Source organism: Agelaius phoeniceus, chromosome 10 (assembly GCF_051311805.1).
Source record: "Agelaius phoeniceus isolate bAgePho1 chromosome 10, bAgePho1.hap1, whole genome shotgun sequence".
NCBI classification, from domain to species: domain Eukaryota; kingdom Metazoa; phylum Chordata; class Aves; order Passeriformes; family Icteridae; genus Agelaius; species Agelaius phoeniceus.
In genome coordinates, this window is record NC_135274.1 from 5,677,814 (window position 1) to 5,701,902 (window position 24,089).

General features: G+C 50.8%; 1 protein-coding gene across 3 annotated transcripts in view; it reads right to left on the reverse strand.

Moving 5' to 3' along the window:
* Positions 1-4,882: 4,882 nt before the first annotated feature.
* HDLBP (high density lipoprotein binding protein) overlaps positions 4,883-24,089 on the reverse strand; it is a 39,090-nt gene continuing 19,883 nt past the window's right edge. For all 3 annotated transcript variants that reach the window (XM_054638861.2, XM_077183710.1, XM_054638862.2), the window contains exons 5-28: positions 23,515-23,730; positions 21,705-21,911; positions 21,047-21,262; positions 20,028-20,234; positions 19,705-19,812; positions 19,075-19,179; positions 18,562-18,640; positions 17,767-17,906; positions 17,388-17,492; positions 16,976-17,089; positions 16,560-16,646; positions 16,254-16,385; positions 15,714-15,932; positions 14,683-14,904; positions 14,247-14,465; positions 13,411-13,549; positions 12,857-13,011; positions 12,152-12,256; positions 11,367-11,501; positions 10,695-10,838; positions 9,926-10,111; positions 8,438-8,554; positions 7,891-8,019; positions 4,883-7,283 (exon numbers count right to left, since the gene is read on the reverse strand). In XM_054638861.2, coding sequence (XP_054494836.1) covers positions 7,197-7,283; positions 7,891-8,019; positions 8,438-8,554; positions 9,926-10,111; positions 10,695-10,838; positions 11,367-11,501; positions 12,152-12,256; positions 12,857-13,011; positions 13,411-13,549; positions 14,247-14,465; positions 14,683-14,904; positions 15,714-15,932; positions 16,254-16,385; positions 16,560-16,646; positions 16,976-17,089; positions 17,388-17,492; positions 17,767-17,906; positions 18,562-18,640; positions 19,075-19,179; positions 19,705-19,812; positions 20,028-20,234; positions 21,047-21,262; positions 21,705-21,911; positions 23,515-23,730 — 3,573 coding nt within the window. In that variant the 3' untranslated portion in view covers positions 4,883-7,196. The remainder of the gene's footprint in view (positions 7,284-7,890; positions 8,020-8,437; positions 8,555-9,925; positions 10,112-10,694; positions 10,839-11,366; positions 11,502-12,151; positions 12,257-12,856; positions 13,012-13,410; positions 13,550-14,246; positions 14,466-14,682; positions 14,905-15,713; positions 15,933-16,253; positions 16,386-16,559; positions 16,647-16,975; positions 17,090-17,387; positions 17,493-17,766; positions 17,907-18,561; positions 18,641-19,074; positions 19,180-19,704; positions 19,813-20,027; positions 20,235-21,046; positions 21,263-21,704; positions 21,912-23,514; positions 23,731-24,089) is intronic.

Genomic DNA, 24,089 nt, shown 5'->3' on the forward strand with positions numbered 1-24,089 from the left:
TTGCCTCAGGCTTGGTCCTGGTGTGGGAAACCATCCCCCAGGAGCTGAGCTGGCAGCAGGACACTGAGAACAGGGATTTGCAGGAGAGATCTGCTGCCATCCACAGGACCTGGAGGAAGAAACTTCTGAACAAGCTTCACTCTGCTGGGATACACATAGAAAAGGTACCCAGAGATCTGACTCCAGATTTCCATCCCCTTGTGGTAAATGATTTGTGGATTGTTGGATCCAGGGGAGGATGTGCCCTGCCATGGGGGCCTCCTGCAGGAATGGAGCAGGGTTGTGATGTGCTTGTGCTCATCTCCTGGGTCAGCTCTGCCAGGCTGATCCACACCAGCACAGTCACCCCAGTGCTGCCCACACAGACAGGTACAGGTGCCAGCAGCCTTATCTTTTATCTCTGCTGGAGCCACCTTGTCCCCACAGCCCATGACTCATCTGGAGAAGAAGGTGGTGCTGAATGTACCCTGCAGCCTGCCCTGCTTCTGAGCAGCAGCTCCAGCTCTGGGTGCCTCTGCAGGTGAGGGGCTGAGGTTCCCAAGCTTGCAGGGGAAGGGGACAGTGCCCCAGAGCTCCTGGGTGTGCCCCTCTGCATGAGCAGCTGCATTTCTGTGGGGCTCTGATAGGGTTTGCAGCCTCCTTGCTTTCCAGGGGACCCAGAGACCCCCAGCCAGCACTCTTGTCCCATGGACAGCTGTGGGACTTTGTAGGAACCAAGGGGGTAGGATGGTCGGGACAGACAGAGACGAGAGATCCCTGCAGCCAGGTCAGGAATTTGGGGTTTATTGCAAAGGGCCTGGGTGCAGGGCCCTGCTGGGGAGCTGCCAGGCACAGCTCAGAGCAGGACTGAGAGAAGAGAGGGGGAGAGAGGATGAGAGGGAAAGAGAGCAAATGCATAAGAGAGTAAAAGGGTAAGAGCATAAAAGGGCAAGAGAGCAAGGTTCCCGTTACAATACCATAAATCTTCTTCTGTGTTGAATATTCTGATTCTCACTAACCAATCTAGTACAAGATACAAATCCTATAGCATTTCCATACAGCCTATAAGAATCATTACATTACCATACTGTGTTACATTTTAAACCCTAAAAACTCCTCTTTGGGCCCCTTCTGCCAAGCTGGCAGGGTCTGCTCTGACCCTTGATCTGTCTGCAAGCAGAGGGTGTTGTTCCATCAAAAGGGGATCACCCTCAGCTGGCCACACCATTGTTTTCCCATTGTTCAGTAACTGAGGGATCTCAAAGCTTGCTTTCATTTCAATCTTGCTTATAGTTTCTATATTCTCAAAATCTTTTGCCAGACAATCATATTTGTAAGGCTTTCCTGTTTCATCTTCCCCAACAGGATTTCATTTGGATTCTGAGCTTCTCCTCCAGAGCCCCATCCCCTCTCTCCCTGGCTCCTGAGGAGCAGGTTCCTGGGCCCTTGGGCAGGGCTAAAGGACAGGGGAGTGCTGCTGCCACATGGGCAAGGGGCACTGTGTTGGGGGGACTGTCCCAGCAGAGAGTGGGAGCACCCAGGTGGCCACAGGATGCCTGGGACTGAGGCAGTGCCAGCTGGCTGGGGGTTAACTGATCCCTGTAGGAAATAGTCAAGGTAAGATTTTTTCCCCCAGTCTGGGACCCATCATCAGCCCTTTTGTCCCCCCTTGGCAAACTGGAAGAGGCTCTATGTGAACCAGAGGAGCCCTTCTTTCCCCGGGGCTGCTCTGGGTGCACTCCCGGGCTCAGAGCCTGGGCTGTCCCCTCACAACCCTGCCCTGGCTCCTGCAGCTTTCTCGGCTGTCCCACAGACTCCCTGAGCCTTCAGGGGATCCCCGGTGAGGGGCTGAGTGCCAGGTGGGACAGAGCAGTGCGGAGCATTCGTGTTCTGAGGAGGTTAATCTGAGTTTAAGACTCCTCCCATGGGACACCTGATAAAAGCCCGGCCCCGGGTCGGCTTTGCTCTCGTTTCTCTCTGCCCTCGGCTCTCCGGGGCTCTGCTCGGGCTCCCGGGCCTCCTGCTCCCGCCCCCGACACGGCGTGAGGGGGAAATAAAATTAATAAAATGGACTCCCGGCCTAAATGACGACGAGACTTGTCTCGTCTGTTTCCTCTGCTGTCGCTGAAGGGTTGTGGCCTCCCTGGATGCGATCTCATTGTAGCCACACGCTGCTACAAGCGAGCAGCCCCTGCACCGGCCTTCCCAGCTGTGTGGGCTGTGGGAATGCCTTCCCATGCTCGGGGTGCCACAGCAAACATTTTGTTTAACTCTCAGCAGGCTGAGGGCCCTGCTGTCCCCTCAGGGCAGCCCAAGTGTGAGCCCCACTGTCGCCGCAGGGCAGCCCAAGGGGGAGCCCCACTGTCCCCTCAGGGCAGCCCAAGTGTGAGCCCCACTGTCCCCTCATGGCGGCCCAAGTGTGAGCCCCACTGTCCCCTCAGGGCAGCCCAAGGGGGAGCCCCACTGTCCCCTCAGGGCAGCCCAAGGGGGAGCCCCACTGTCCCCTGAGGGCGGCCCAAGGGGGAGCCGCACTGTCCCCTCAGGGCGGCCCAAGGGGATGTCCCACTGTCCCCTCAGGGCAGCCCAAGTGTGAGCTCCACTGTCCCCTCAGGGCGGCCCAAGGAGATGTCCCACTGTCCCCTCAGGGCAGCCCAAGGAGATGCCCCACGGAGCTGGCACAGGAGCTGCTGCCTATCATGGTGGGGAAGCAGATGAGCACCAACATGCAGGAGGTGGCCATCCTGTGAGTGTGCCCTGGCTTGTCAGGGCTGTCACACATCCCTGAGCTCACACAGGATGCCAAGGGCATGTTCAGTAGCAGAGGACATGGTGGCCCTTCTTTGGTTCCTCCAGAGAGCTGAAGTGCTGGTGGCAAAAGCAGAAGCTCCTCTCAACCAAGGAGGCTGAGGAGGGGGAGTCAGCCCTGGTGGAGCAGGCACACAGGGCTGTGGGCCACCAGCTGCTGGGGTTCAAAGGGCTGCTTGGTGAATTCCTGGGGATGGATGGGGACTGGCCTCGGGCTGGGGAGTGCTGAGGGGTGCTGCGAGAGAGAAAGCTGGTGTGGAGAGGCAGGAAACTGCAGGAGTCCCCCGGAGGAAGGAGCTTGCACGCTGAGCAGCCGGCAGGGGCTGGAGGGAGAAGGGCTGCCCCACTCCCCACAGGATGGGGCTGTGAGATGCTGCAGTTGATGCTGTCATCTCTGTCCGTCCCTCCCTGCTCCTCTTCCTCCTCTTCCTCCTAGTCCTGCAGTTTGGCTTCAGCACCATATTTATGGCAGCCTGTCCCCTGGCAACTCTCTTCACCCTGCTCAGCAGCAGTGTGGAGATCTCCTGGATGCCCACAAGTGCATCTGTGACCACCAGCAGCCTGTGTCTGAGAGGGCATGGGGCACTGGCACCTGGCTCTCCACCCTGCAGGCCAGCACTCGCCTGGGCATTGGGGAGTGACGGGGCTGCAGGTGGAGTAAGGGAATGGGTTTGGGTGTTGAACTTGTTTGGGTGTTGCAGGATGCAGCATGATGAGGGGAGCAGCAGTGGCTGGGGTGGGTCTGCCTGTGCAGAAGGTGCAGCTCCAGCCATGGGCAGTGGGCAGCTGCCATGCTCTGGGCCTTGTTTGGCAATAACTGAAGAAGAGAACAGATCTCTGCTGTCCCAGTCCAGTGTCATGTCTGGTTTGCCAGGCTGAGGGCAAGGAGAGACAGAAAACCACCCCAGAAGCACAGGGCATGAAGGAGGGTGGGGATGGGGTGTCCCCCAGCTGCGGGATCTGCTGCAGCACAGCTCCCTGCTTCCAGGCCTTCCTCATAGCCTTCACCTCTGATTTTCTGCCCCGTGCATACTACAGGTACATCCACAGCCTGCACCTGAACTGCACCTTGGTGCACACACCACAGGACTCTGTCCTGCAGAGCAAAGCCCATGCAGGTGGGAGCTCCTGCCTCGGCTGGCTCCTCCTTCCTTAGGCCGGGATTTTGCCTTTCTCTGCCTCTGCCACAGCAAACATTTTCTTTAGCAGAGCGACTTCTAGCCAGGTCCACGTCCTCCACCCACTTCCTTGAGGTGCTGGGGGCCCTCACTCGTGCCAGGGCTGAGTGTGGCTGGACGTGTCTGCGTGCAGGGGCGTGGGGAGGGTCACTGGACACTGTGGTGGAGGGAGAGAGGGGCTTTTGTGAAAAATAAACTCCAGCAGGGCTGGGTTACCTGTGAGACTCGGGTCCCAGCAGAAGCTGGCTGAGGGCTGGCTCTGCTGTGCTCTGGCACGCCAGCCTGGGAGCAGGAGGAATGCTGGGGAGTTCAGTGTGCACCTGCTGCACTTTGCTCCCTGAGTTACAGAGCATTCAGGGACCAGGATGGCAGCCAGCCCTTCACTGACTGGCAGCTGCTGGCCATGTGCTCGGGTTTCATCATCACCTTTGAGGTACCAGCTGCTGAGCCCAACGGGGTGGCCCAGGGTGTGGACTCACCACAGCAGCCACCCCACACCTCCCATTGACTTCCAGCATCTGTGTTTCCTTACTGGATGTGTGATTGCATGGCTGGTACCTGACATCCTGAGGTTTAAGATGAAGTGTGAACAGTACCTGGCCAAAGAGGCTCTGGCTGTGGAGTAGCTGAGCAAGAGGGACCATGGCTGATGCCTGCCCTTCCTCCCTTACACCAGCAGCATCCCTGGCACCAGCAGCCTGGAGGTAAGCAGGTTTGTTTCCCTACTGGGAGGGCAAAGCCCCCACCCCTTTCCTTGGACCCACCACTTGCCATGTGAGTCCCACCCCTTGAAGGGCAAGGCCACAGCAAAGACTCAGATGTGCAAACTTGAAGTCCTTAAATCCCTGGCCAAACCCAGCCCAGCATAGGCTGTCTTGGATCTCACCCCACCAGCAGAAATAATATCCACCACACTCCAAGCTGTTTCAGGTTTTATTTTAGAATTTATAAAATTCCAGTGTCATCCATACTCATGAGCCTTTTTACATGTTTGCATATAGTCTCCAAATTCCAAAGTTAAGGCCAAGGGATCATTGCTATGGAAACGTACAATATGGAAGACGTCAAAGAGAAGAAATGGACACATGCCACAGTCTGCTGCGGAAGGAGGGTGCTGGGGGGACAGTACTAGGTACAATCACTTCATGACCTTCTTTAGAGTGGAAAGTTGGGCTGTGGGGCATGAGCCCAAGGCAGTGGGTGCCCTGGATGTAACTCAAGCCTTGCTGTGCAACTGGTGAGGGCACGGGGGAATAAAGAGGAGGAGGGGGCGATAGGCTTGGTGATGCAGGGCAGACCTAAGCTACAGGGTATTAACCATTTTCTGACAGACGCAGATGGCAAGGTACCACCCTAGTTCCCCTTCTCCCGTGCTGGAGGCGAGGCCACCCTGTCCTTCAGGGGCAACCAGGCACCCCACAACGGGCCATGGTCTGTTTCACCTGGTTCTCAGACTAAAGGAGAGCACTGTGAGGTTTTGGTTTGACTTCTGCATAGCAGTCTCTGCCAAGAAGAGCTGGAAGGAAAAGCATCGGCGTGTTCGGCCTGTCCCACAGAGGGAGAGGCAAGGCAGCTGGGCTCAGCCTGCCACACTTGTGCTCTGTCAGTAGCACTAGACAAGAGAGGCTGGGGACTCCTGCTTGTCCAAGAGCTGAAGCAGCTGGGACAGAAGAATGGCTCAGACTACAAGCTCTGTAGGACCAATGCAGGGAAGTGGGGGCACACAAAAAGCCCGTGCTACATGCCTCCCTCCATGAAGACATGGCTTCCCTCTTACTTGCCGGAGGAGCTCAGACAACACCCTTTGAGCAAGCTGTGGCAAGGCCTAGGTGCAAAAGGCCCCAGGTACAGATTATGGATCACCCTCTACCACATGATGGAGGTCTCAGGAGGGCTCAGCACACACATCAACCCCCAGTGCTGTCGGAGCAGAAGCCTGGCTCACACAACCTCTGCAGCCCAGGGCTACGGCACAGCTGCAGCCACGGCCCTGGGGCCAAGCCCTGTGCTAGCTCAGCATGCAGTCCTACAATTCACAGCCTGCCTCAGCACCACCAAGCTCTGCTTCCCTCTGGAGCAGCTCTTCCAGCTGTGCGGAGACACAAGGCTCCTCTTGCTTCTCCTCCACGCTTCTGCTACAGCTGCCCAGGTGACAGCTGGAGCAGCTGCTAAGCCACCACCATCGACTGCCCCCACCATACTGCTGTTTGAGGTAGAAAGAAGGCAACAGGAGCGCTGTGACTGCCGCTCAGGCCGAGCTGCTGCAGCACTAACAGCCAGCTACAGCTTCTGCAGGCTGTGCATCCCACCAGCTGCTCCTGAGCCAGGCCACTGCAGCCACCTCGGCCCAGCCAAACCTGTCCCATCCGGCCACGCTGCCGTGTGCTGGCTCTCCTGCCTGCTCACACTGCTGGGAAGGGGGAACAAGGAGCAGGGGCTGTCATCAAGCACTGGAAGACTGGTCAAGTGTGCAGGCTGGGGCTGTGCTTGGTGTGGCGCAGGGACGCGCGCTCGCTGCGCTCACAGGCGCTTTCCTGACCAGGGTAGCCATACGTTGTTCTGGCCCCTTCCATCTCTGGTGTCTCTACAGCCTATTGAAGGTTTTGTTTCTTTAAAAAGCAGGTTTCTGACCTTATAGATTATTTGAAGCTCTCTCCCCACAGTCAGCTATCAGCATTAAATGAATTTTTGGCAGTTAAAAGGAAAAAAAGTTGATTGCACTCTACAAAGGTAAGGTAAGGCCTGGGATAAACACAAAGGAAAGAGGGCAAACGTTTTGGCTTTAGAAAGTCAAGGAAATTTATTTCCTGAGGTCATGAGACAGGAAGTAGATTCCTAGCCACAGTAAAGGAGGTCTCCTAATGAAGGCGAGAATGCCTAGTCAGACATGCTCAAGAGAGCAGATTGCTCTGCTAGCGCTTGGGAAGCTGCAAATCTTAGCCACTTGGAGTCAATTATGAAGTTTCTAACAAAAACACACACATTTAGTGTTTGAATCTGAGTGGAAGTCTTGTTCCAAAGGAGGAAAGAATATCCATCAAGAGATGAGGGTAGGTCCTAGACACGGTGATAGCTGAGGGGAGCAGGATGGGGTCTAGCACTCCAGACACCATTAGGAGACCTCTTGGGACAATTGATTTGTGCTCCAGCCGCTGGGTCAGATTTCAGACAGGAAGTATTTGTGGCAGGTTAGTGTCAGGTCAGCGGGCTGGAGGAGTTTCTGCTTCCAGGTCATTATCGTTTGGGTCCCCAGGGAAGAGTCTTGGGGGCCACTTGAGCCCCAAAGCTGGGGAAGTCTTCAGAACTGCTCATATCAGGGGCCTAGAGCAAACAAAAAGGGAACAAGTTAAGCTCCTGCCCTGCTGTGAACTTATATGGTGAGGCCCTGAGCTAAGCAGCATCGTTGATATCCCAGGAGGAGAAACAATGTGGAAGGGACAAAAAGGATCGTTGTGGCCCCAGGACATCTAGAGGTGACATTGAGGAGGGTGCAGATAAGGTGCAAAGGGCTCCAAGGATCCCAGCTCAGTAACTGGGGAACTGGAGCAGGGTCAGGCCAGCCCTGCAGCAGCACTGGGGCAGCTGAGGGTGAGCTGCCACATGTCCCAACTCGGAGCTGCAAACACTGAGCCAGTTCTGTGCTGCAGCATGAGTCTCAAGTCCCAGGCCCTACCCCTACCCCTACAAATAACACAGCCTGGAAGGACACTTTCTGGTAAGGATCCCCCATTGCCCAACTGCCCCACACTGACAAGACACTGGGAAGTGCTTTGAAAGCTGGACAGGAGAGCCCAGGCCTGTGCTCAGGCCACAAAGAGCAGCTAAAAGTTGCTTTCTCTGTCACCAGAGAGAGAGTGCTGTGTCTCCAGCACAGACACAAGTGTCCCCAGGCTCTGTGCCCCCAGCCTGCAGCACAAGCAGCACTCACCTTCTCGTTGTTGACAGTGGCCCAGGGGGCATCTCTCACCACAAAGCCCTTGGATGGGGCCTTGGACTCTTCATGTGAGGAGGGCTTCATGTACACCTGCATTGCCTCGTTGTCCACCACATCTGCAAGCTGCAGTAACACAACCAGTGAGGGGGGATCTGAATAGCTCCTCAAACTGTAATACAATGCCCACCCCTCCATCTCACCACACTGCAAACCTGTTTAAGCTCACCAGCCTGTTCTACAATGACCAGAAATGGTGTCTGCACTAGTCTGAGTGCCACAACTTTTAACTGGTGCAAGTTGCTACAAGGCAAGACCATGCACATCCTGGGGTGCCCCAGCATTCTCATTCACTGTCTCTCCTGGACAGAGGGGACAGTCCAGCTGGTTTGAGAGACAGCTGCAGTGGAGGCTCACAGCCACCTGAACAGGGCTCAATTTCTCTGATGCAGTGGAAGAAAATACCTCATGGACATAGTTCAGACATCTAGCTCTATGGCAGGGGAAGCTCTTGCTAAGCTCATCACAGATTTGCTGAACTTACATATTCCTCCTCCAAGTTCAGGATGTGATCAATAGCTTCTTCTACATTCTCAGGGAGTCCTGTCACAGTCACACAGTTGGGGTCAGGAGCTCCACTCTGGGGAAAGCGAATATCCACCTGGAACACAAGGAACAGCACAACACTTACACTGCACCTCTGAAATGCCAGAGACTCCCCTTGACCCTTGTCACTGGAATCACAGATCACTGTCACTGATGCCCTAATGACTGTCTGTTCACAGCCACAAGTCTGTTTTAGATCTCCACAGCTCAGACACTGAGGGGTGAGCAGGTATAGAGCTGGCCCCAAAGCTTGCCCAGTTTCCTGTGAAGGAAAGCAGAGCAGTCTGTAGCAAGGACCCAATTTCCAGCAGCCCCTGCTGCTCTCACTCCCAGAGGCTCAGTTTTCTGGGCAGTACAGGCAGGAGAGGGGCTGCATTTCCAGACAATGTCCTCACACTGCTGCAAGCATTTTTACCACTGATCCATCACCACAAAGCACAATGAGCTTTCTGTGTTCTGCTACAGAATAATCCTGACTGACAATGGCTTTACAGAGCTGGCCTAGTGCACTCCATGCACAAGCACTGTGCTCTCTCACACCCTGCCTTCCAGATGGGTGCCAGAAATCTAAACAAGACAGGACCAAACCCAAAGGCTGCTCATTTGGGAACCAGTTTGTTTCAATAACTGAGCCCAGCCAAAATGCAAGTCTCCAAAATCCCATCCCTCAGTATTCACATTGAGTGCTGGCCCTGCAGTAAAGCTGCTGCTGATGCCATATGCTGTCAGGGCAGAGGTCCCTGACCTTCCCAGAGCCAGCCAACTTTGCCATATCCACAGCCCTGAGAATACACCGTGATTCCCAGAGTCAAAGGGATCCACAGTGGCCTAGAGGAAAGCCAGAATTGGGGGGTCTGGGGACAGCCTCCTCGCACAGCATCCCAGCAAGAGGCCTGGCTGCCCACTTCCAGCAATCAGAGTAGCTGACATACACACTTCCTCCTCTCTCTCAAAAACATCTGGGACCCTGTCTGCAAGAAACCAAACAAAAGGGCTCCAGAGAGAGACAGAACTTAGTGCTGCTTGCAGAGCTCATCTAGAGCACCAAGGAAGCATTTCTAGGTTCCACTTTAGTCTGGGCTCCAGCAAAACAGAAAAAGCTTCTGGCCTGGCTCCCAGAAAAACATGACACAGAGCTGAGGTGGTGTGGGGATGCTTCAGCTGGTGTCTGACTATGGTGTGCAGACAGCCCAGATGCCCCGGGCATATCAGGGTGCCCTGGGCCAGGAATGCTGCTCATATGCTGGTGGAGTTGAAGGTGAGCAGGACAGCACTGGCTTTTCTTTCATGTCTGTTCTAGCTGAAGATGCTGAGCAGGCACAAGGCACAAGAACCGTGAGATGTGAGCCTCATTCAGCACCAAGCTCTTTCCACAGGAGAACGTGGCTGGCCAGGCCCAGCCTGGCCTGTGTGGCAGTGCCCTCACCTTGAACTCATCCATGATTTTGCGGATGGCTTTTCCACGTGCTCCGATGATGCGTGCGTGAACGCGATGGTCCAGAGTCACATCCTCGGAAACCATCTGCTCCAGCTCGCCCACAATCTTCATGATGGCATCCCGGGCAGCCTCAGCATTCTTCTCATAGCCAGTAATGGTGATCTGGTCCTGAGCCTGGGGAACCAGGAGAGATGTGTGAGAGACCAAGGATTGTATTAGCAGGGAGGAATGATGCATGTGACTACACATTCTCAGAAGTTTAATTTATTACTTTATGATACTATATTATATTAAAGATTACTATACTATACTAAAGAATACAGAAAAGATACTTACTAAATGCTAAAAAGACAATAATGAAAACTTGTGACTCTTTCCAGAGTCCCGACACAGCTTGGCCCTGATTGGCCAAAGAGTCAAAACAACTCACACCAGAATCCAATGAAACAATCACCTGTGGGTAAACAATCTCCAAACTCATTCTACATGAGCAAAACACAGGAGAAGCAAGTGAGATAAGAATTGTTTTCCTTTTCTCTGAGGCTTCTCAGCTTCCCAGGAGAAAATCCTGGGTAAAGGGATTTTTTTCAGAGAATGTGAATGCACGACCAAGTTCATAAGCAGCTGAGCAAGCTTTCTCCCTGCTAATCCCCTTCACCACCCACCTTATCCAAAGGCAGTGGAGAGAGTTCAGAGCTCTCGAGAAGAGGCTCACAGATAACCACTAGCCATCCTTGCACTGTGCCTGATCTCTTACCTGGCTTTCATCATCCTTGTCAGGGAACTGGATGTTGACCTCATGCTCTGTGCGTATCTGGGTGATCACCGCTCCCTTCCGCCCAATGATTTTAGGGTGATACTTGGGATCTACAGTGACTGTCAGTTTGAAGCTCCGCAAGGCCTGGAACAGGAGAAGCACAGTGAGAGCAGGGAACACACCATGGCTGATCCAGTGATGTCCACTTAAGTCACAGCATCTCCTTCTGCCTTCTGAGATGCATGGAACAGATTTTGCAGGGCCATGCTTGAGCACCCAAGCCATTCATCCACTGGAGCCTTGTGCTTTTGTGAAGTTCAGAGGGAAACTGCAAATAGCAAACAACCACCCAACTCATCCCTAACGTTTTATTCAGAGCTGTGAAAAGGATTCAGTGAGGACAGGTAGAGAGAGACTGGCAGCACAGTGAGGTTCCCACTCACCAGTGTATCAAAAGTACGTGAAGGTGTGAGAGAGACCTGGACAGTCCAAAGTTACATTCCCAGACTCTCCTGTCAGTTCATGGTAAACCTTGGAATAAACCATTTATGACCATTCCACACCCACAGAGCAGTTACGGGTGCCCCTAAAAGATGAGGTGCTCCAGGAGTCTGTGTCCAGAGGCTGAAGCCATGTTTGGCTGGAAGGAAGAAGGACAGGCACAAGACTTACCCGATCCTCTTGTTCAGCTTGCAGCTCCTTCACTCTTTCCAGGAGCCCGAGCTTGGCACGGTCCAGGTTGGTAGCCAGCCCAGTGATTGTGATGATATCTGACTGCAGCTCAGGAGCAGGCACCTGGATGTTCACCTGAGTAACAAGTAGCAATTATCATTTTGTATCATTGTTCATTCTGTATCACTTGTGATGCCTCTGACTGCAAGCTGCCATCTCACTGGTCTCCCCTGGCACCAAGACCAGCTCCCACCCAGGCAGCCTAAAAACCACAGAATGGCTGAGGTTGTAAAGGACCTCTGGAGTGCATCAAGCTGGGCCACCTGGAGTCAATTGCCTGGGACCATTTCTAGAATAGAACTCTGTTTCTCCAGCCCCTGTGCTGCCCTAGAGAGGCCAGGAAACAAATATATGTTCAACAACACTGACTGTAGTCCACCTGCATCAGCCCCAGAGGCTCTGGAGAATTCTCCTGAATGGGTAGGCACAGCAGAGCTGTTTCCCAGGGCCCAGGGAGGAAAACAACTCTCACACTGATGAGGAATCCCTGCAGACACCAAACAAGTCATGCAACACTCACAACATCAACCCTGACTGTACTGCCTCAGCACGAAATCTAGCAAGACCTGGATCCAGGGTCCAAAACACCCAGGGATCACTTTCCTACTATGGAGCCTTGGATTTCATGGCAGACCTGGGGGTATGTTGTAACTGTCCAAACCCCCAAGAGAGTCACTAACAGATTCTCCAGGACAGAGGAGATGGAAGGAAAGGCAACAACTTACTTCAAACTCATCCATCATTTTGCGGATCCCACTTCCTTTCTGGCCTATGATGTAACGGTGAAGATCAAAGGGAACTTCCACCTCAATGGTGACAGGAACCAGAGCCTGCAGGGGATGGAGCACAGTTTACCAGTGGAAAAACTTCTCTCTTCTAGCTTGCCATATACTTGCCCAAAAGAACATGTTGCTGAACAGAGGTACATTCCCTTGTAGTCAGGATACAAATCTGACAGAAAGAGAGCACAGCTGGGAACACCAAAATGACCTGTTGCATGTTTTCAAAAGAAGCATCTGAAACCCCACCTGTGGGACAGGTTGCTTTCATATCCTTGGCTTCATTCTAGCAGAGACTTGGAAAACATCACTACAGAAGCATGGCAAGGTCTGCTGAACCTGGAATGACTCAGCCTCAACCAGACTCCTCCTCTTCTCAGCTGTGCTCCATAAAACAATCATGTCATGCTTTTATGGCTATTAGGGCTGCCTACAAGCACTAGTCATTACGAAGTCAGGCACTATGACTCAAGCTGCCAGGCTAAGTCACAGAGCAGAGGGGCTTCCCTTGAGCAGTGCAGACCCCCTCTACAGCCAGCATTACTGACCACTTGCATTGCACCTGGATTGAGCAGCTTTTATTACCACCACCAAAAATTACATTCAAGCATCACCACCTTAATGGGGTAAGGGGCTGAGAAAGCCACTCACCTGCAGCGCCTCCTTTGCTGCCTCACACTTCTCCCTGCGGCCAGAGATGATGATGATATCGCACTTCTTCGGAGAGCTGGGATCTGCGTCCTTCCCTTCCTTGCCTTCCCCACCTTCCTCACCATTCTCCTGCACAGCTGGCTCCACAACAGGGGCTGAAAACATGGAAAGTTTTGTGTTCAATGCACAGAGTCCCCTCCTCACTCATCATCTCCCTCCTCCAGATCCTAAGGCTCAGCCACCAGTGAGAGCTCAGAGAGACCTCATTAAGCTCACAGAGCCTTTTCTGTCAGGGTAAGTCCTTGTTCTCCCTGTACTCTGCAGTGACAACATGTTCACAATACCCAGGTCTGCAGTTTGACCTCCTGAAACGGTCCCATTCCCAAGAGGACAAGGTTGATGCTAAGCCCAGGATCAAGGACACTGCAGGAACACCAGGGGTCAGTTCTCTCCATAGATTTAAAGTAGAACACACCCACTGGTACAGAGTGTAGGCTACACTACACTTATCTGACCATCCCAACTACCATCCAAGCATGCATCCACAGACATACCTGGGTTTTCCTCCCTGTCAGGGAATTTGATCTGGACGCCGTAGTCCCGGGTGATCTGCTGGATCCGGGACCCTTTGGGGCCCATGATGGAGCGGTGGAACTTCTGTGGAATGGTGCACTCGATTGTCACTTGAGCTTCCTGTGGGAAAGCAGAGTTGCTCTATTGGGATGCAGCCTCTTTCACACCACAAACCAGGATGTTTGTGCATGGTGAAATCCAAAATGGACACAGAGAGGAGTCAGAAAAGATAACAATGGCTGACAGTGGAAGAACTCAAAATTGCCAAGAATCATTCCTCTTTTGGAAGAGCAGAGGATTTATAGAAGGTTGCCTTCAACTCAGGACATTAAAGACTTCCAAGAGCAAAGCTCAAACTCTTTAGTGCTCTGAAGAGGAGGAAGCATTAGAAGAAATGAAAAAAAAAATAAAGATAGATGGGAAAAGAACAGATTTGACACTTGATTGCTTCCAAAAGCCAATACTAGCAGTGCAGGAAACCCTTGAAAGCAACCACTGGCCAAGGCCAGACATGGCGAGGCACAAGAAGGCTCCAATATTTTAATGTCTATATGTACATCAAGGAGTGGCCTCCTACTTCCACCCCTAAAAACCAAGATTGTCAGAGGAGATTCATTCATGCAGCATTGGCATTTTGGAGCCAGCTGCTACCCCCAAGCCAGGATCTAAAGTCTGCAGACCCTGTATGTTGACAGCAAAGGTTCAAATCCAAGAACTACCATGGGACTGGTTCACATAAAGCTTGGTCATATAGCAGGTTCAGCAGGACACTGCTGAGGGAACAGAGTACAGAAGGAACAGTTTTTCTACAACGTACCAGGTCCTCGATGATCTCCTGGATGCGTTTCTTGGCTGCCTCCACACAGTCCTTGGCTCCCTTGAGGGTGACTTTATCGCTCTGGGTGCCGGAGCGTGGGAAGCTGACCATCACACCACCATACTCATCTGCAATCTCACGGAGAACTTGTCCTCGACGGATGACAAAGTGGCGGTGGTGCTTGGGGTCCACCACCATGGAGTCTTCAACCACGTTATCCTGCCAACACACAACAGCCAGTCAACCCCACCTGTGCTAGTGACAGGCACGAGTTGGCTGCACTCAACTCCAATCGGCTTACAACCTCACCCCAAGGTAAGGAAGGATCTTCCTGAGCTTCCACAAAGGGCAGCAAATGGTTTTAGACAAGCAGGTCCTTCATGCTGACATTACCCCTTGTAATAGTGAGAGGCAAGAAAGTAGGAAATGTTCATACCAAGTTCTTGATGAGGGCTTCCAGCTCCTTCTGTGCTTCTTTGACAGCCTCCTCTGTCCCCATGATAGTGATCAGTTCCTGGTCTTTGTCCTCAGAGGTGGGGAAGATGATGCGGGCCCCTGTGTTGTCTCGCACCTTACGGATGTTGCCACCACCCTTGCCAATAAGGAATTTGTGGTACTCTGGCTTTGCACGGAGGTCCACAGTATAACTCTTTGTTTGCTGAAAGGAGCCAGAGACCCATGGAACATGTCAATATACAGAAAATACTACCAGCACCAGCAGTCAGCATGTAGATACGTTACCTGCATCCACATGCAGAGTGCTGCAAAAGCAAGGCAGATGCAGCACACTGTTGAAAGTATGTCTTAAATTAAAAACTCTACCCCAAAGATGTTCTCAGGGCTAAAAAACTAACTGTACACTCAGCATGACCAATAGAATATGAGCAGACTTCCCCAGGAGAAGGGTCTGACCTGCACAAAAGGCAACACAATCATTTGCTAACTGCTGCAAGCCAGGCTCCCAGAGGCAACCAACCAATTCCCACAGAGAACATGTTCACATGCTGACCCTAGAAAGCTTGCTATTAAAATGACTGAGTCAGTCAGCCACAACTCAGAGCAAGGTCTTGTAACCAAAAGCTCTCAAATCTGAATATATGCAGTGAAATGGAAGAACTGGAGCTGAAATGCAGAGATCAATAAAATAGTGAAAGGGATCTGCAGAGTAAAGTGTTTCAGAGAAGTGCAGATACCCAAGAACATTCAAACCACAAAAGCAGGGTGCCTTAACTCTGAGTGTATCATCAGTCTGCCCAGAGATGCATTACAGACAGTTCTGCCCATGAGAGAAGAACTCGTTGTCACAAGGATGGAAGAACAGCTTTCTTTTAATCATCCAAACTGTATTCAAATCCCTCAAAAGATTTGAGGGACACCAAAGGCTTCCATGCAGACAGAGGGAATCACTTCAACCTCCAAAAACAAACAGCTGGTCAAACCAACCTTCCCCTGTAAGGCAAGACTCACCTTCTCCTCTGCCAGATGTAGCAGCTGTTTCTTGGCTTTCTCCACATCCTGGGCTGGGCCCCTGATGGTCACAGTATCACTGCCAGAGCCCTCTGTGGGGAAGTGGATGTGGACTCCACCACATTCCTCCATGATGGAGCGGATGAAGCGGCCTTTGGCGCCAATGAGGGAATTGTGGAGTTTGGAAGGAATAGAGACCTCCACCTCCGTGATGTTGGCCTAAGTGAGAACAGTATGGGATGTTAGTCAAGCTATAGCTGTGTGTTTGCACAGACTCTGCTTGCCCCCAAACTCCCACATTGCCAGGAGCTTTGCAGAGCTGAGTGTCAGAAATGCCTGACCAGAGGGAATTGGGACTGCCCACTCCTAACACATGAGCAGCCACAAACTTCAGCTGAAGCATCAAGAACAGACAGACATCCATATTTGTCTCCCCCCTGCCACGCCCCACTACAAGCACTTATATATTTATATCCCCTGGAACTCCTATATTTATATTTTCAAGTCCCTGATCTGCCACAGGCCAGTTGTTTCACTTACCAGTTCCTTTTGGATAGCCAAAATTCTGTGGCGAGCAGCCTCACAGTTTGCTTTTTTGCCCGTGATAACAATTGTCTCCGAGTTGCTGTTCTCAGCTGGGAGATCTATTTTGGTGTTGCTTTCTTCACGGATCTGCCACCAAAAAAAAAAAAAAATCCCAGCAAAATCATTTGAGGGGTGTCCCATGTCAGAAAAAAAGGCCTTGGAGGTTTTATTTTGCATTACCAATGAGCAGGGGAGGCCAGTGAATGAGATTTCACTGCAGGCAATCATGGTAATGAGCAGCGAAGAAAGGAAATATCTCACCTTCTTGATGTTGGCACCTCCTTTCCCTATGATGTTCTTGTGGAATTGTTTGAAGATAGGAACAGAAATAGAAAAACTGTTTTCAACCTAAGAGAGAAAGGAAGGGAGAACTGAAGATGACACCATCCTGGCAAGTGAGACCCCACCCCAGGAACTTGATAAACAAGCTTCTGACAACAGGCTTAGACCCAAGGAATTCTTCATATGGGACACTTCCAAGAATAAGCAAAGACATGTACCCTCTCCTATAGCCCTTAAATAACAGGTATTACTTGCATTCCCCCATACATACAGAACCATGTCCACAGTTCCCTCATCTTGAGGTGTGTCAGCCCCAGCCAAGCCACTACAGCTCTCTTCTATTCCAGAGTTATTCAGGCATGGAAGAGAGAATAGTAGATAGAAGTCTCCCTTACCAGGTCAGCCACCATCTTTTGCATGTACTTGGTACACTTCTCCACTTCGTTTTTGGGACCTCTGAGTTGGACAATGTCACTCTTGTGTGCAGGGTCTGGGAAGTTGATAATAACCTGCAGGAAATGGTCACTTAGGGTCAGCTCAAACAAATACAATGATTGTCATGTCAGACATGTGCAAAGGTTGGGGGGCTCCTGCACATCTCCTTTCCCATTTGGAAGCAGGTAACCATATCAGTCTCTGGCCAGAAGAACCATCTTCTCATAGATTTTAGATGTATGAGCACACACAGATCAGTTAGATATTTCTCATGCTCACAGAGACACTCCATTTATGACTTTACTGATCATGTGTCTATTAGCCATGGAGGAACTATGCCCTCTGAATCCCTCATCTCCTGGAAAGCCTTACCTCTGGGAATTTCTCCCGGATTTCCCGGATCCGCTCGCCCTTCTGCCCAATGATGGTCCGGTGGAATTTCTGCTCAATGATTAGGTCCTTGGTGCGTTCATTTTCCTGTGGAGAACAGAGTTTACAAGGAGTGTTCAGCAGGAGAGCCACACACATAATTGTCATTACCAGTTTGCTGCCCAACAGCTTACTGGTCATCAGTGTTTTTCCTCCAGATATAATTCACTCTAGGCTGACAGAGAAGGGGATCCAAGGGAATAGAGGAACTTGTACTTGTCACAAGTACAAGCGGTCCAGGGGCACACACCTCTACCAGAAGGTTACTAGGGAACACAAGAGCTCAAACCCTGTGGCCTCCCAGGCATCACATCCCACTAACCATACGGGAAGCGAGTTCCAGCAGCTCTTTCTTGGCCTGTTGGACCCCCTGTGGGTCTCCTTCAATTCTGATCAGGTTGCTCTTCTCATTGTCCGGGGGAATGCGCACAGACACCTTGTAGAGGTCCTTAATCCTGTTAACTGCAAGGCAAGGGCTGTGGTGACACACTCTGCTAGGGCATGATTTGGAAGCAAAGACACCTTGACTAGAGGCCTTAAGAAGTACATCAGCCTCTGAGGAAAGGCCAGAGGGATGGAGCTGAATCAGGGGAAAGTGCCTCTTTCCCTTTGGATCTGCAAGAGCAGATCCATTCTACACAGGAATCTGTACAATTAAATACTATGGCATCTAGGGGCAATAGTTCATTTGCCAAAGTGAGGAATCTGTTTCTTTCCCGGACAGCACCATATTTAGACTAGAAGATACTAATTCATTTCTAATCCCAAATTCTTTTTTGGGGAAAAACTCACCATGCAGATTTCTACCCCTCCAACTGAGTTCTAAAATGAAATTCACATAGACCAACTTGAAAAAAAAGAAAAAAGACAACTATCCAACCTCCCCAAAACACAAAAATTCTGCCAGGACACAGCAAAGTCATCTGTTCCACTTTCCAAGACATTAAAGCCATCCCAAGGCCTCAGTGCCCATTTATATTCTTGTGCCAACTTCACTCTAGAAAGGCAGAGGCAATATAATGGAGGCAGCACCCTGGCTGAGCTGCAGAGCCACGATATGACAGGCTTATCACAGAGAGTCTGAGTAGAGGAAGGATAAGAAAGGTGCCCCACTTACTGTTAGCTCCGTTCTTGCCAATGAGGTGTCGGTGGAATTTGTGGTCAACGTTGATTTCTGCATAATCCATCCGGTTGATCTACAAAGAATTGTACAGGGCTAGGCAGGGCAGGCCCCCTCTGCTGCTGCCTGTGCCCACTGCCAGTGCAGGCACTGACTCCAGCTGCCAGCTACAAGCACTCCTCCTGCTAGTGAGCAGAGCAGAACACTTCTCTGCTTTGAGCTGAGAGCACTGTGCTTGTGAAACATTTAAAGAGACTTAAATGCCTCTCCAGCTGTGACTGAAAGAGAATCTTTCCTTGTCTGCATCAAAAGACTGAAGATGTGCTCGTGATTTTTTAAGAAAAGCTGCATAACCAAGGTTTTTGTTCACCTGCCACACAACCTCCCTTCTGCAAGTTCTGTTAAGCCTGTGAAGATACCCACAGACATGAGCTACACTTCATCTCTGTTCTGTTTCCCCACCTTTCCCCACTTTCTTCTTATACACTAGAACTAGCACTAGCAACTTACCAGATCCTTAACCATGACTTCAATCTGTTCCTGAGCCACATTCACATCTTCTGTAGGTCCTTCCAAAGTGATTTTGTCTTCTCCTTCAGTGAATTCGATGTGAACCTTGAGACACACAGCAAGGAAAACCAGTAAGAACTTTCCAAGACATGAGCCAGGTCAATGCTGTCAGTCAGGCCTACACCATCAATCCCTACCACTAAGGGTACACATGATTTCTGAAGCAGGCAACCTACAATTTTGGCCATATTGGTGTCTAGAGCACAAGGTTTTGGTGCTGTCCTGGAGTCTGCAAAGGCTTTGGGGAAGTTCCTCACCTAGCCTTTCTCCAGATACCATCTAACTCACAAGGGAGAAGTCTCATTGAACTCAGCATTTCCAGGTCTCCTACTACATCAATTCTCCAAATACTAACACATAAAGCTTTCTTTAGGGACTCAACACTTGGAAGTTGCATAGGATGGGAAGTGTTCAAGGCAGCAGAATCTGGTAATTCCCCTGAATATAAGACCTGTGTCATTTCCTCCCTGGTTTTATCCATACCACAATACATTTCTCTCTCTACAAGGAGTGAGCTGGACTAAACCACATTCTATTTCAACTGGTGCTAAGCTAACAGTTCATCCATACCTTTGGCATCTGCTGAGTTATTTTGGCCAGGTTTTGTCCTTTCTTTCCAATGATGAAACGATGAAGCCAAGAGGGGGCTGAGACCGAGGAGACGGTAAAACTGTTGGCCTGAGAGACAGAGAAGCTGTTGATGGACAGACTGCAAGAGGCCTTCACAAAAATTCACTTCCAATTCCCATGCTGCACCCTCAGTGTTCAATTCTAAGCTGCATCTCTGACAGCCTGACAGAGACCATCCCCCTCCACCTGTCAGTGTCCAGGGATGTTAAAAAAGCCCCCTCTTTGTGGACTTTCAAAAGGAGCCTGGCCTATCCCATCAGTACCTTTGCATAGACTTCAGTCAATGCCTGCCCAAGCTTTTCAGGCTCGCCTCGCAGTATCACCGTCTCCGAGCTACTGTCAGTGGGTGGGATCTCGACAGAGACTCCAGTTTTCTCCAAGATCTCCTGCAGGGAATTACCCTTGGGGCCGATGACATACTTGTGCTGGGACTTCTTCACCTCCACAGCGATGGTAGTAGTCTTCTTTTTCTGTAGGAGCAGAGGCACTGGAGCATCAATCACAAGGGAGCAGGGAAGGACAAAAGTGAAAGGAAGAGACACAAGATGCAGTGAAGCTCAGCACCCAGGAAAGATCAAAGCAAAGGTGAGCACAGGAGTTCTGCAGTACCCTAGAATCTTTGGGACCTGCTTACAGAAAGCCTTATTCTCAAAAATTGACAGGTGAAATACAAAAATTCTGTTCAAGCTCCCTGGGACACTGCATGGAAGAGACCACATACACACCCCTGCCCTTGCACAATGCCCAGCTGTCCCCAGGCAGTGCTGTAATGCAACACCACGCTATAAGCTGATTATCTGTGTTGAAATTCAGACTGGTACAAATGCAGACGTAACCATGAGGAAAACAGACCAACAACCCACAGCAAGGATATTCACAGTGACGCTAGCAATGGAAAATAAACTGAGATGAAATTTACTTTTCAGCAACTTCTACTCATGTAACAATTTTGATACTGTCAGTTGGCCACACTGTAGCCTTCACACCTCCCTCCTTCCTTTGCAGCACCTGTGAAAACATGCACCTAGAGAGCTCTTTGTGGTCTGCTAATTTCCACACACAAAAAAGCAGGAGATCTGTCACCTCCCCAACAGAATCACCCCAAGTCCCACTCTGCTGAGCAAGGAAATGGTAAGACCCAGGTCCATGTACTGCAAGGGCTGCTGAGCAAGAGCTGACACGAGGAGTATGCAACTGAGGGATGCACAGAAGTAGAAGAAGAAGGGAAGAGGGGCTGTGAGCAGGTGGGGGGAAGATGGGAAGCTCTAGGGACCATCCATACCTTCTCCTCATAGATCTTCTTAACACGAGCCACAGCCTGGGCCAGCTGCTCCTTCTCCCCTGTGAAGACTATCTCTGTCTTGTTGACGCTGGGCGGGGGAATGTTGATGCGCGTCCCTGTCTCCTGCATGAGCTCACTCACCAGCTTGTTGTAAGGGCCAGCGATGAAGGGATGGTACACCTTCTCCACATCCAGCCGCTCCACGGCACGCTTATCCTGCAGGAACCCACAACAGCCCTCAGGGAAACTGCTGGTGATATTACCATCTCTGCCACACACAGCTGAATTCCTTGACACTCTAGCCCCAAGCATCCTTTCCAGTTTGCAGGCTCCATCCCTTTCCATCTACAAACACTGCTGCTCCCAATTTATGATATTCACCTCTAATCTCCTGTCTTATCTCAGCTGGCATCTAATGTGGTTCACTTCAAAATATGAAAAGTGCTTATCTGACTTCAGAGAGGGACAAAAGGGACAAGCAGAAGGTGCAGAACCAGAAGCAGTGCTCAAACAGGCAGTGGAATGCTATACATCTCTGCTCAGACTAACAGTGTTACCACTGGCTGTGGTCAGAGTGGCTACAAACATCTCATATACCATGGAGCACCAAAATGGCCGTTCAGATAACGGCACGAGAGAGATCACAGGACTGAAGTACCTGCTCAGCAGAGATAAGCAAGATCTCGTGTCGGGCCTTTTCAATCCCTTCCTTAGTGCCAGTGATCTTGATCTGGTTGCTGGGGTCATCTGGGCGGGGGATCTGGATCTTGGTTGCAGTTTTGAGCTCCAGGTCCTGCAGCTTCTCACCATTCTTTCCAATGACAAAGCGGTGGTGCTCCTTGGGGATGGCAACTGTCGCTGAAGCCTGCAATACAAAGGCCAAGGATCTGTGAGAGCCCCTGCCTGTACAGGGAAAGCTTTTCAGATGCTGCTTAGTGCTACAACTGAGGAGTAAACACAATGTCTTCCAGCACATCCATCTAGCAGAAGATTGACACTATGCCAGAGGAGCTGATCTAAAGGGCCTGTATTCCAGGAGTCTAAACCCCACTATTCCCTAAAAAGCCTTCTGTTTTCCCAGGACCAACACTCTGAACAAGCAAAAGCCTTCAGGCACAGATGAGGAGGTGTCTATGTTCCACTGTCTCACAGTCTCTCAGCACCAGAGAGCAACTGGGATGACAGCTCTGGGGTAGAGTTTATCTGAACTCTGATATCTGCTGCCAAGGCTACAAAGAAGAAGACATAGCCTGACTCCTAGGAAACTGAAATTCAACACCAGAAACTTATTCCAGCAGGCAGACAGCTCAACTATGGTTACCATTACTGAGTGCTAAGGTGTCTTCAAAGCAGCACATGCTGCTTCAGGGGCTGCTTCTCTCTTGAAAAAGAGGGGTCCCCAGAACTTTTCTCAATCTAGTATTAAAGGTCTGGCTTGTAACAGGCATTCCTGACTTCTACCCTTCTCAATGAGTTTTTATTGGCCTGAGAGCTTAGGATTGCTACTATGCTGTTGATCCCAGTGAACATGTAACTATTAACTAACTAGGCACTTATAATTCAAGCTACAATGGAAAAAGAAATAAATCAAATCAAAACCAGATCACTTGGTGTGACTCTTCAACTTCCTGTCCACATACTGATGCCAGCCATGCCTAGGAGAAGTTGCAATACAGACACACCTTTCAGATCTGGGGCCAAGTAGGAGGGATATTTGAGGACAGCAGGGCATGGATCTGTGGTAGTACAACCTAAACTATTTTTTCAGATGCTCATTATGTAAAGTTTGTCCCTTTTTCGTCCCTCTGGCAGGGTATGACACATGCTGAGCAGACATGGTATTAACTACTGCATTTTCTACCTTGGACATTACACTTTAAAACACACCATGACACCTGATTATGATGGATCTTAACGAGAAGTACCATTTTGATAATGAACTCAAGAACCTGAAAGTAAGAAATCAAAATGCAGAGGACTGAAAGGAGAAGCAACTGAAACAAGCAGTCTGTAATTACTTACCAATGGGGCTCAAGTTACACAACTCAGAACCCCAATCTGAAACTTCCAGCATTTGGCAGAACTCCCTCTTCTCTACTTTTCTCTCTCCCATCCCTCCACATTCTTCTCTGAAGGACTTCAGAGAAACACCACTCTGTTCTCACACACCATGAATTTTGTGTGAGGGGCCTGTACCCTGCCAGCACCAGCACCTCAGCACAAAGTCACAGGGTGAAGACTCCACCCTTCATGCAACACCATGGCCTGTAATTAACTTTGAACCCTATTTTAAGCCTCATTTCCATTCCAAATTGCCAACTGTATGCTTTGAAAATATATGGCAAAGCTGAATTAGTCATCTAATAACACCTCTTTGGCTTATAAGCATACACACCCAAGGGTCTCAAAGCATTCAGGAGTCTTGGGGAAGAGCAAGGATCAAGTGAGAAACAGTTAGCTGTCCTCACCTGAGTCTGCAGCCGAGCAACAATTTCCTTCCGAGCCTTCATGACTGCTTCCAGCTTGCCAGAGACCATGATGGAAAGGCCCTGGTCCTTTGCCAGAGACAGCTCCAGGTGAGCTCCTGTCTTCTGCATGATGTCAAGGCAGATCTTGGCCTGCTCCCCTTCTCCAAACTGATTCATGTCCTTGTATTTCCTCTCCTCCAGCGGCACATGGAACACCTGCTCAGCCACAGACACAAAAAGAGCACAGAGAGCTGTCAGTGTGCTTTGCCTGCCAGTTCCTCTCTCTCTCATGGCTATGCAGGACTTTGGTGGTGAGCTGACCTCCCAGCTTTGTGCAGCACATCAACCAGCTGTGCCCAGGGAAGTGCAGGAGCCCCACGCTAGGACTCTTCCTAAAGGGGGATTAGCACTCACTACAGGAATTCTGCAATCCTCCCCCTGGGCCTGCTTCAGCTATTTATGGAACAGGGATGCAGAGCTCCTTCTGGACAGTTTTCCAACACATCCCTCCCCTCCAGAGCAGTCCTAGCTCTCAGCTGCAGTACCAGGGTAAAATACAACAAAGAGGCTGACAT